General features: G+C 52.3%; 1 protein-coding gene across 1 annotated transcript in view; it reads left to right on the top strand.

The window, feature by feature from the left end:
• ZBTB40 (zinc finger and BTB domain containing 40) overlaps positions 1–6,101 on the top strand; it is a 35,416-nt gene extending 29,315 nt beyond the window's left edge. Inside the window, exons 14-17 of the mRNA XM_009334117.1 lie at positions 431–593; positions 926–1,012; positions 1,999–2,219; positions 2,957–6,101. Coding sequence (XP_009332392.1) covers positions 431–593; positions 926–1,012; positions 1,999–2,219; positions 2,957–3,148 — 663 coding nt within the window. The 3' untranslated portion in view covers positions 3,149–6,101. The remainder of the gene's footprint in view (positions 1–430; positions 594–925; positions 1,013–1,998; positions 2,220–2,956) is intronic.
• Positions 6,102–11,621: the final 5,520 nt, after the last annotated feature.

Genomic DNA, 11,621 nt, shown 5'->3' with positions numbered 1-11,621 from the left:
GGTCCATGGAGAGAGATGGGCCGTGACTGCAGAGGGCTACATAGCTGCCTGTCTGGACCCTCGGGAATCTCTTTTGCTGAAGTTTCTAGCTGCCAGGAAGTGTAGGAATAAAAATACTCGTGTTGCAAATGGCATGCCTCAGTGGGAGTGTGTGTGGGAGCACATTCCTACAAGGGAAGAAAAATTCACACCAAAAGGAGACCTGCAGCGAGTGAGAAGAGGATGAGGGATTCAGCAGTGTTCAGCTCTTCAGGGGCAATGGAGAAACAGAAGTGAGGTGTTAGCTGTTGTCCTCTGGGAGGATGAGCAGGTCTTGTACCTGCTGAGCACAACCCCACTGTTCCTGTTGCTTTCCACGCGGTTTCTTGCTGTCATGATGTCTATGGAACAGCTTTGTATTGTAACCATGATTTGATCCTTATCATTGCAGCAGTTGTCAGGGTTATGGTATCACAACCGGACCCACCACCCTGATGTCTTTGCAGCTCAGAATCACCGCTCCTCCAAGTTCTCCTCCCTGCAGTGCAGCTCCTGTGACAAAACCTTCTCCAGCACTGCTGCTCACCGAAAGCACGTCAAGGCAGAGCACACAGGTAATGGCCCATTTGTTAGCGAACAAAAACATGTGGCGACTGCTGGGAGAGATGTAGTAATAACTCTGATAAGACAAGGTTGCACATCCTGTTTACCTGCAAATCACAGTAGATTTGTTGTATTCTGTAGCAGTCTCTTCTGGCAAGTCTCATCTCAGCATCTTGCAGCTCACTTGCTCTTGGCCTCTCCCATTCCTGCCTTACCTCCAAAGATGCTCCTCATGTCTGTGTGCATGTGTGGTGTTGCTGAAATATTAACAGAGCTCTGGTCCAGAAGGCCTCTTGTAGAAGACCTTGGGTGCACACTTTTCTGTTCTTGGCCTTGTTTGCAGATGTGAAGTTCCACGAGTGTGAGGCATGCAAGGAGCTCTTCCCCACGCTGGCTCTCCTGCAGGTCCATGTGAAGTGCAGGCACTCAGGTCTGTTACATTTGCTGTTGTTCATGTTAACCTTGTGAGCAATGACTGCTCCTCTCAGTGAGCGATGTCTGAGCTGTAAGTAGGAGAGTGAAGACAGACATAGGAAGCAGAGTGTGAGAAAACAGAAAATATGGATGAACTGGAAAAGCACTGGTTTTGGTGAGGCTGGGACATGTTTGTTAAGCTTCTGGAGCCACTGGAGTCAAGAAGGGATCTGGATTTGCTTGTTACAGCAGAGAAGAGAGCTAAGTGCAGGTGAGGAGGCATCAGCACAGAGAAATGAGGAACCGAACCCTGAACATGGGGGTTTGTGGAGGAGAGAGCTAGTGGAGACTAGGGAAAAAGGGAGTTTAGCACCAGAAAGATCAGAGAGGGACCTGGGCTTGGGGGGACCACATCAAGGGCCCTTTGGCAAGCGGGCAAGCTGAAGCAAGGCTGTGATGGGTGAACTGGCAGACCAGACTACTACGAAAGGTGGGTCCCCGGGGCTGTGCATGGGATGGCAGGAGAGGAGATGGATCAGGAGACATTGGAGGGGGCTGCCAACAGCAGCCTGGAGAGTGAGGAAGGAGAAGACCTAGGCATAGCTCTGTCTGAGAGGAGAGAGCCCCTGGGGTGGATAATGGGTTTGCAATAGCTGAATCAGGAGGTGCAAGCCAGGCCAACAAGCAGCAGTGCTGGGTGGTGCAAGGGAACAGGGAGAAGAGATGTTAGCAAGAAGGAACAGCCACAGCTACTGTCAGATACACCAGCCTAGTTTCTGAATGCCAGTGCGCTGCAGGGATCTGGAGCTAAAATGGACCTGAACAGCCACAAACTGTTTGACGGACAGTGGTGTAGCCAGGAGAAGGGACACTGGCACACGCCATGCCCTGAGTCCTTAGTGGGTTTCAGCCCTGTGTGTCCTGACCATTTGCAGCTCCCTGTGCCCTTGGTCTGGCCCTGGCCGTTGCAGCCCAGGCTCAAGGCAGTGCTTCTCCCTGCAGGCTCCCAGCCGTTCCGCTGCTTGTACTGCTCAGCATCCTTCCGCTTCCCGGGGGCCCTGCAGAACCACGTCACCACCGAGCACTTCAAGCAGACGGAGAGCACCTTCACCTGCGAGCTCTGTGGGGAGCTCTTCCCCTCCCAGGGCGAGCTGGAGGGGCACTACAGCGCTGAGCATCCCAAGGTGGTCTTCTCCCAAGCCACCATGGCCCAGATTGTGCAGGTAAAGACTGCTCGGTGCCGCAGCTCCCATGGTTGTTCATCCATCCTCCCCCTCCAACCCTCTTATTCTTCCCAAATCCACCCTGCAGATTCTGTGACCCCTTCTGCTCCCTGATTCCCCCTTCTTAGAGGGGTCCAGGATGCAAGCCCTCCAGCCCACTGTGCTCTGGGATTTCTGTGCTAGTGTGAGGTGGGCTCGCTGGAGGGGAAGCAGCTCAGTCCTGGTTTTCGGGAGCCGAGGAGGAGCGACTGACAGTGTATGCAGAGGTTCCTGGTTACTCAGGCTATTAAAACCCAGATGACATACCCCATGAAATCATAGCTGTTTTGTTGGAGGCCAAATGCTAGGCTTGAACCCAGACTCTTTCTCTTCAATATCTCAGCCATCAGTGGAGAACAGCTCCTTGGATGAGGGAGCCCAGTGTGCAAGATTCCCTGGGCTGGCATTCCTCCAGTGGATAATCACAGAGTGTTTATTGTCTACAACTGCTTATGGAGCTAAATTATAGCAATTCTGTGGGGAGAAATATTTAAATTACTCCCCTGTCTTCTGTTTTGCATCATCGGTGTGTGTGGTTTGGTGCTTCCCATTAGTCTCGCACCTATTGTAATTGCAGACCTCTGGCGTGAAGCTAAATGTTATTAGCAGAGCTGGGGCTGGGAAAGATGTGGGTAGCAAAGCGATTGTGGGGAAGGCAGTGCTGTAAGTGTCTGACTGTCATGTCATCTTCCACGCAGGTGATTCAGGCGTCTGAGCAAGGATCAGCAGAGCACATCATCTCTTTTGATGAGGCCCAACTCACTGGCTCCCAAGTCTTTGTGACGTTGCCCGAATCCCAAGTGAGCCAAGCTGGCTCCGAGCTGGTGGCAGTGACCATGGAGGACTTGTTTGTTGACAAAGTCACTGTGATTTGTGAAGAAACCAAGTGAGAGTGAGCAGGAGCCCGTGTGTGGCACTTGATATCCACTGGACTGGTTCAGGAGCGGTACCTCATCGTGCTGCTCTAGCAGGGAGATTCAGGGTTTCTTTGGGAAAGCAACCCGGGTGTGTGATGCCGCAAAAGAAATGGCATGCAGCAAGCACAGCGTGGCCAAGAACAGAAGAGGTTTATAGACATTCACAAGGGCCTGGGAAGTCTCCCTGCAGTCAGCAGCTGCCAGCTCGGGTGAGCTGGACCACCCATCCCTCCTGGCTCAAGAGAAATAAAGAAGCAGAGGAAAAGATGAGAATTGGGTGTGTTCATGTGTGTTCCTCCACTGCTGTGAACAGAGTGGAGTGGAGGAGACTAGTGCAGGACAAAGTTGGGGTGGTGTGGGTATGTGAAACCAAAGAAAAAGCTGTCCTGAGAATTCAGGGTGGAGATTTTTACGGCTGAATCAGTGATGTGCTTGCAGGTATCTGCTACTCTGCAGGGTGAGTAAGGGCTGCTTTGTTTCTTCTCTTGCTCTCCCCTGTACCATTGTTGCTGCCTGTTGTGCCAGCTGGAAAAGTCCCCCAGTGCAGAACTGACATGCGGGCCTCTCTGCTCGAGCAGAGTCTTCTTGGGAGTTGTTGATAAACGGCTTTGGAGCTGTTTAGGTAATACCTTGTGTAGCACAGGTCTGATCCCATCCACGTTTTCGCTACAGCTGTCCGTTACGAAGGAGGGTCACAGGCAGGTCTGAGCATCCACGTCCTCTTTGTGAGAAAAGAGCCCTGACATCTCCCACCCCTCCTCCAATTCGCCAAGGACGTGCTGAAGCTGCCACATCTGAGAAAGGAGAAGGAGCTGTGCCTGCATGCCAGGGCCCGTCCTTACTGGTATCAGTGGATTTGCACTAATGAAGGTTTTTCTGTCTGAGTGTGTAATAGCTGCTCTCACTGCACATAGACGTTCCCCGTGGCACACAGAGCATTGCTTTGTAAAATGCATTCAGATACCTACTGTAAAGTTTGTTTCTCTGGTGCCAGCATGATGCAACAGCTTCATTGCAGCACAGTGGCCCCTTTAAGGCTAAATTTCATAAAGCTTTTTATCTGCAGTTTCCTAAAATATAATCTGATAATTAATGGTTTGCTGAATCCATTATGAAGTGCAATTAGATAGATGCAGGGTTCCTGTGGCTCTGAGGGGACTGGTAGCATTTATCTTCTTTTCCCTCATGCCAAAAGGTTGAACTCTGCCACTGCGATATTTACATACTGAGCGGTGATCCCCGCCGCATCTCGCAGCCTGAGACCCTGCAGCGAGCAGTGCCCGTTTTATCACGCTGCCCAGAGCCATGGGAGTGCAGGAGATGAACAGATTGGAGTTTTTCAACAGCATCTTGTGCTGGCTGCTCACAGCCACCAGGCAGAGATGGTCGTACAGGAGCATGCCAAGGTGGTTGTGACAGTGAGATAGTTTGTTGTTCCTGTTTCAGCTTGGAGAAAAGAAGTGAGCAGCAAGGGGTGACCGCAGGAGAGGGGCTTGCTGGAGCTAATGTTCTGCATGGTATTTTCTTTTGTCTATGTGGCAGCAACCATATGACCCTGTTGAAGTGCTGCACTTGTCGTGAAGTGCCCCCACCTTTCTCTTCCTCGGTTGCATGCACGGTTTGTCCCCCAGGCTTTGTGGTGACAGTGAAATGGAGGAAGCATGAGGTTAAGTTGCCACTGAGTCCAGGAATGACCAGGAGATGGTGCTCAAGATCTTGAGGATTAGTGCTAATGGCCAGGTGCTTCTGCACCTTTGCTGAAGCTCCTCTTAGCCTTCCCAGGCTTTACCCAGCTCCTGGGCTGGCAGGCATGGAGAGACCTCGAGCCACTGCCAAGCTGGACAACTTCAAGCCCTGGACAGGACACCTCCAAATCCTGGATATCGCTGCTTAAAGAAGAGCCTGAAACTGCGCTGTGGCTGCCTGTGGAGAGGGTAAAATACATCTGTTGCTGAGGTGGAGCAGCAGAAAAGCCTGGAATCCCCCTCGGCCAGGAGGAGAGCAGAGGGGGAACTGCTGGAGACCATCTCATGCCTGCCTGGACACAGAATAGCTGTGCGTGGCACTTAGGATGAGTGCAGGGGTAATGACAGAACAAGCAAGTACGACTTGATGGTCTCAGAGCAGGTATGTTGGGAGGTAAGCGGTAGATTTTATCCCACAGGCTGGTGGAGATGGAAACTGTTCCCCCTTTTCTGGCTCCTTGGGGGCTGGGAGCTGTGGATATCCTGCACAGGCTGTGTGAGTGCTCTGGAGCAGGGGATGAATTGTCCAGGTGATGCTTTGCAGATGTCCTAGCCTTCATTTGGGAGCCAATATCTGCAGGAGCGCTAGATGAAGCTGATCTCCCTTTTTTCCTTAAAAACTCTGGAGGAAGAGTAAAGGTTTAGGGAGAAGTTGCCTTATTTATAGCCCTCTCATAAGGCAGAGGGAGCTTAGCTAGGGAAGAGCATGCAAATGATGCATTGTGGCTTTGATCCGTTTGGTCCCGGTTGACTGAGTGTTGTCACAGTTGAAGGGGGACGGTGTAGATCGCACATCAGGTGCAGTTCAGGCTCACGTCTCCTGTTCAGGGCCATCTCTCCTGCCTTTGTGCCCAGCCAGAGCCTGCATGGGCGTATTCTGAGCACAGTCCTGCCAGCAGTATACGCCCAGTGAGAGCTCTGCAGCAGTACAGAGACCATCAAGCATCTCCTGTATCATTATGAGGAGATAATAACTCGGATCCCCCCGTTCCAGCTCCTTCTTGATGGATGAAATATGCACTTCAGAGCAAATTGCAGTGTTAGCAACACCTATGTCCTACCCGGAAGGAAGATGTGTTTTCCAGGGCACGTCCTGGTCTGGTGTGCACAACGCTGAAGATGCTGATCACTAGCGATTTCTTGTTATGCTGCATATTCTTTTTTTCTCTGTAAAAATAAAACATGGAGAATGAAAGATGTAGCTGCACAGTGTCATGTGAAGCAATTGATGGGAAGGAAAAATCCTTATTTCTGAAAATGTGATTTTTGCAGGTCTTCTCCCAGGTGCTGAGTGACCCATTGGATTATGTGGGGTCCTGTGCCCCTCTTGACCTTGGTGCCATCCTCTGTAAGGAAGCGGAGGAGCTATTGTCAGGTCAGGCTGGAGCACAGAACCATCCTGCCCTTCACTGTGTCCTCCTGTTGCAGGTGCCAGATGCTTTTGGAAAAAGGGCAGAGTGCCTGTAACAGAAGCCTGGAGAGTAACATCCCATGGAGGATGTTACATCAGTTAATGATTTATATATCTCCATGCATTAATTGGTGCCATTTAGGGTGCAGGATTAAGCTTGTGACTGTGACAGTTAGGAAATGTCTGTTTTCTGCACAACTTTCATTCTGACCCAGTGTCTGTCCTATTCACTGAAGGATCCTTTGGAAAAGGCAGGATGGTGCCAGGTACGGCAATGGCTGTGAGCAGCCCTCACTTGGCATTTCCCAATGCAGAGTGTAATTTTGCAGCCCCAAGGTGTTATTTTAACACAGTATATGCAAATTCTGTGCTCTGGGCTTTGGTTTGTTTGTTTTTTTTTTTTAAATCCAACCCATCTGTGAGTAGGTACAAAGATGCTGCTGCCTTGCCCAGGAGCGAGGGATGGAGGTGGCGGGAGCACGGAGAGAGCTTGGACGTTGCTTGAAGCCTCTCCTGGGGGAGAGAAGGATGAGAGCAGGTACCAGCGGTCTGAAAACCCTCCGTAAGAGTCGGGCAAGCCCTGGCAGCCTCTGCACCCCGGCTGATGCTGATGTCTTGGCAGATTTCATTATCGGTCTGGCAGGCTGCCAGCACATCCCCAGCGAATTCAAGCACTGGAAAAGGGAAGCGATGTTTTCAACGGCCTCCAGCTCAGCAAATGCTGAGTGGTGTTTCGCAAGGCAGAGACGAGATGCTTCAGCAGCCAGAGGGAATTCCGTCTCCCGAATATCGGTGGTCTGCTGCAGACGGTGAGAGCCGAGGCGCTTCCGCGGGAGATGGGCTCAGTAACCTTTTGTAATGGGGAGGAGCAGGCTGGCTAATGGAGGGGGCTCGGCTGCCTCTCCAGCATCGGTTAATGCGTCTAATCCCCCAGCACCATCAGCTGTATGGTGCCTCGTTGCAGTAAGTCACCACGATTCCTAATTTCCTGGGTTAAAACAGTAACTCCTTTTATTGGGTCTCCAGCCAGCCTTTCGCACACGATGAGAGCACAAGCAGAAGCTCTCACTTTGCCTTCCCTGCACCATTTATGATCACTCAAAGCAGGAAATCTGCCCAGGTTTCTAATCATATTTAGGCAAGCCTGATAAAGTGAGCTAGCTCTTAGTCTATTTAATACGAGACACGTAGATGCTGTGTAGTGCCTGCTGTTAAGTTGATAAATACATATATAGCTCTCATCTACAAGCAGGAGTGGGGCTGGGAAGTACCCATGGGTCAGACCATGGCACCTGTTTTCTGTGACCAGCAAGGAAACGGAAAGTCCTTGCCGGCAAAGCATGCAGGTGAGACAGAGGCTGGAGGAGCAATAAGGAGCAGTGGGGATCCAAACTGCCTGGCACGCGAGTGCAGTCGAGCTGTGTGCATCTTAGCATCGCTAAATGTCAGGCTGCGTATCTGGGAGGAGGTGATGCTGGCCGTGTGGAGAGAGGAGGGGACTGCGGTCAGGATGTCTGAAAGCATCCTGAAGTCTGCTGGTTGTAACCAGGGGTGTGCGGAGCTGTGAGTGATGTTCGGGGGCTTTAGTAGCTGCTTTTGGCAGAAGTTGGGAGATGTTTACTGCTGCCCCCTGCTCTGAGCATTGCTGCGACTAGATGTCATTCCCGTACAGCTGCTCACCCACAGCAGCGTGTGGCAAGTAAATGACAAACTGGAGGCTGTGCAGGCAACAACTACCAGCACAAGTCAAGGGCTGGAAAATCTGCCTTACTGCACTAGAGTGCAGGAGCTCTAATTGCTCAGCGTGGCTAAGGAATGACCTGGTGGCAGCCTTCACCCCCCTGTGCCAGGGGACTGTGTTTGCTCCTGTCTCTGTACTCTAGCAAAGGCAAAGTGCTGAAGGGCATCGATGCTAGTAAGAGTCCATCTGTACAAAGCACAAATGCTTGTATTGCCTTATTTCCCTTCCCCTCTTGGGCACCCTTGAGATGCCCGGCTTTGAGGGCAGTCCAGACAGCGACCTTTTCACTTCTGACGGGAGCAGTCGATCCTTGTCTTGTTCCTGGGGAACTCAGGGTCAAGTTTGCTGGCCGATATTTCCTTCATCCCCTGGATCAGGGATACTTAGAGCCCTGCAGCATATGGGCAGTCTGGTCTGGGCAGGCTGTCTGCTTGCATTCTTCTCTGTGCTTCCCAGACCTTCTCCCACTGCCCCAGAGCCTCTTGCAGATGGGGAAGGCTGGCCAGGATGGGTCTGTGGTACACATCCTCACTTGGAGCACGAAGTAGCTGCCAACAAATGGGTCTGTCCAGATAGATTAGATCTAGCTTGGTGCCGTGCAAAATTGTCTCAGCCCACAGGTCTTCCAGCCACTGGAGGCTTCCTGCCAGAGATGGAGTTTGCTGTCCTCCTCTTGGCTGTAATAAGGTGAGCAGAGCCCTGCCTCAGATTTCAAACTGCCTGTGGAGATAATCCGTGCCCCTCCAGCTGTGCTGAACCTGCTAACGGGCATGATGATGGCTTTCCCTGACATGCGAATCTGGCTTTCTCTGCCCAAGGAGGCCAAGGCCATATGCCACTTGCTCCCTGGCGTTGGCTTTCTTGGCCAGCACTTTGGTAGGGAAGGGTTGAGCTCCAGTCCTTGCCATCCACCCTCATCCCTCCGCTCTGCTGTGCTTCACCTGGACAAGGTTTCCCTGCAGGTTCACCCCGTCCGTCCACCCACCTTCACCCGGGCTTTGTCATCACCCAGAGCATCTTCCCCAAAGCTCATCCCACGGAGATGGTGCATCTCGACATACACTTACCATGAGCTGAGCCCCATGCAGGGGTTTGCTGTCTGTAGAGACTACACATGGATGCACACCTGGAAAGTTGTCTCCCGTTGCTGGTAAATAAGTCCCATTCTGGCCTGGGTGGAAGATGGGCCAGACATCTGGAAGGTACCCCTTGGCAATTACAAACATGTGGGTGGTTCCCTTTATCCAACTTGCGTTGCTTTCACTTGTTCCAGCCCAGAGGCTACAACTGAGACAGTATTTACAGCAGGGCCTCCCTGTCAGTTGGTGCTTAATGCCATAATACTACATTTGTTTAGCTTATTGCACTTCAAACCTTAAGTTGTTTCTTTTGTCTCTGATCATTTAATAGTTCTTGTTATTGAGCTGTCCAGTGACACACACGGGGCTTTTTCCAGCGTGGCTATAGATGATAGTGAATTTGGCGATACGCAGGAGTAGGTCAGATGGTCCCTATGGTGTGCGTGAACTTCCATTTATCAACACTATGTTTCCCTTGCAGCGAAACTGGTCTCTGTTAGCAGTGAATTCCCTCTGCAGCTCCCTACAGCCTCTCTCATCGACTAACCCAGATAATCCTCTGCTACCTGCTACATCTCAGTAGATCTATTAAACGCACGAAAGTTCTGGTGTCCTTGTGCGTAACCAGGGTAGGTTGCAAGATTTTAAATCCCCCGGTGCAGGATACTGTCAAAGTTTTATTGAAAGTCTAAATAAATAAACCACTTTTACTCATCCATTTCTCAGTGGTTCGAGAGGGCTTTTCTTTTTTAGAGGTGAGGCATTGCTGTTCACTTGATGGGCTAGTTCAGATTATCAGTGATACAGCTGACCAGGAGTTGATGCAGCTGATGGGACCCTGTGGTAGGTGATTGGATGTGGGATCCCAGGAGCTTTGCACAGTTGGGGTTAGGTCTGCCTACGGCTCTAGTGGAGGATGAGGACAGGTAGGACTTGCTTTGGGGGTTCACAGTGACTTAATTTCACACTGAAGAAACCAAACCATCAGCCCTGCTGTGTGTCCAAACTCTCTTTGCCTGTGTCCCTCTGGGATATGCACAGGCGACTGCCGAGCTTTGGCAGGCTGTGTCCCCTCCTCCGCTTAGTCTTAGGAGGGCCGGCAGAGCAGGTAGCACAGAGAGAGCTTTACTGCTGATACTTCTCGTTCCTTGTGTGCTGGTACCTGTCCCCCCCTTCCCATTTCTCACTGCAAAAGGCTGTACGGCTCCTGCATGCCTAATGCAAACATTGCAGAAGGATGATTCAGCACTTGGTGGAGAATTGCAAACTCCTGGGAGATTATTTTGAGCATCTTGGAGCGGCTCTGGGAAGTGATGGGGTGATCAGGGTCCCTGCGCTCCTCCATGTGTCAGCCACGTCCCCATGTGGCCGCGTGCCCGAGCAAATGTGGCACGCAGCCCTGGGACAGCCTGGCACGCTGCCGACTGCTGCGTTCCTGCCTCTGCAGCCTGCCTGGCTGCTTTCCCCCTGCCAAAGCTCTGCAGCCCCAGCAGGGACCCTGAGCTCCCCTTTCCCCTCCGGGGAGCAGGCAGCTCACCTTGCAAAAGCAATTGAACACAATTTCCTTTTACAGTGTCACAAGCCCGTTCCTGGGGCTGTGCTTATGCCAGGTGCTCGCAGGGAGAGGTCTCCTGTTGGGAACAATCGCTTCCCCTGGGCTGGAGGGGGGATTACTCAGACCTGTTATTTGAGGGGGGACGAAATGGTGTTGGTTTAAACATGAAAGCAGCCTGGCTGTCTCCCGCGATGGGAAGCAGAAAGACTCTGAAAGCGTCTGGGATCAATGGCCGCAGTTCAGGGGGATGTATGCAGCCGTTAGCTGGTGATGGGCTCCAGCAGGGGCTGTAGGACCTGCCTGACCCTTGAGGACACTGGCTGGGCCCTTAGAGCTTGGATATTGGCATCTCCAGCGCTCCCTGATTCCCCAGAGCACCTCTCCTGGCTTGGCCCTTCGCCCTCCCTGAGCCCATTGCACCGTGCTGCGGGGCTTACGGGTGGTGTCCTGGGGGAAAAAACACACTGCTGGTGCTCTAGAGACCCCAAACAAGCCTTTGGGGGCTGGAGCCTGGCAGTCTAACCTGCAGAAGCTGTTTGGCTCGAGGTCCATGTGATGAGGGCTGGGGGGGGTGTCTCCCTCCCTGCACTGCGGGGAGCCAGGACCACCCTCTGGTCTTGTTTGTTTGGGGCAGGTGTCTGCTCATCAGTGGGTTGCTCCATTTCCTTCTGGCCCTCCCCGCCGTGCTGTGTCCATCCCTGCCTTCAGTGAGCTCTCTTTGCAGGTCTTCCTCCATCCTCTGTACACGGGGCTGCGTGGGCTGGGCAGACCTGGACCAGGTTTCCCCTCCCAACCCTGTGCAAGCGTGGCCAGAAGAATTGTCTGCTGAGCCAAGTGCCTCCTGCCTTGTCCTGGCATCGCTGGCCGGCCCCGTTGGTGCTGAGCGTAGGGGAACCAGCCTGGAAACTCTCCCCT

This window comes from Pygoscelis adeliae, unplaced genomic scaffold, assembly GCF_000699105.1.
Source record: "Pygoscelis adeliae isolate BGI_AS28 unplaced genomic scaffold, ASM69910v1 Scaffold291, whole genome shotgun sequence".
Taxonomy (NCBI): Eukaryota; Metazoa; Chordata; class Aves; order Sphenisciformes; family Spheniscidae; genus Pygoscelis; species Pygoscelis adeliae.
Note: the sequence above shows the minus strand (reverse complement) of the source record. Positions and strands in the feature narration are given on the sequence as shown.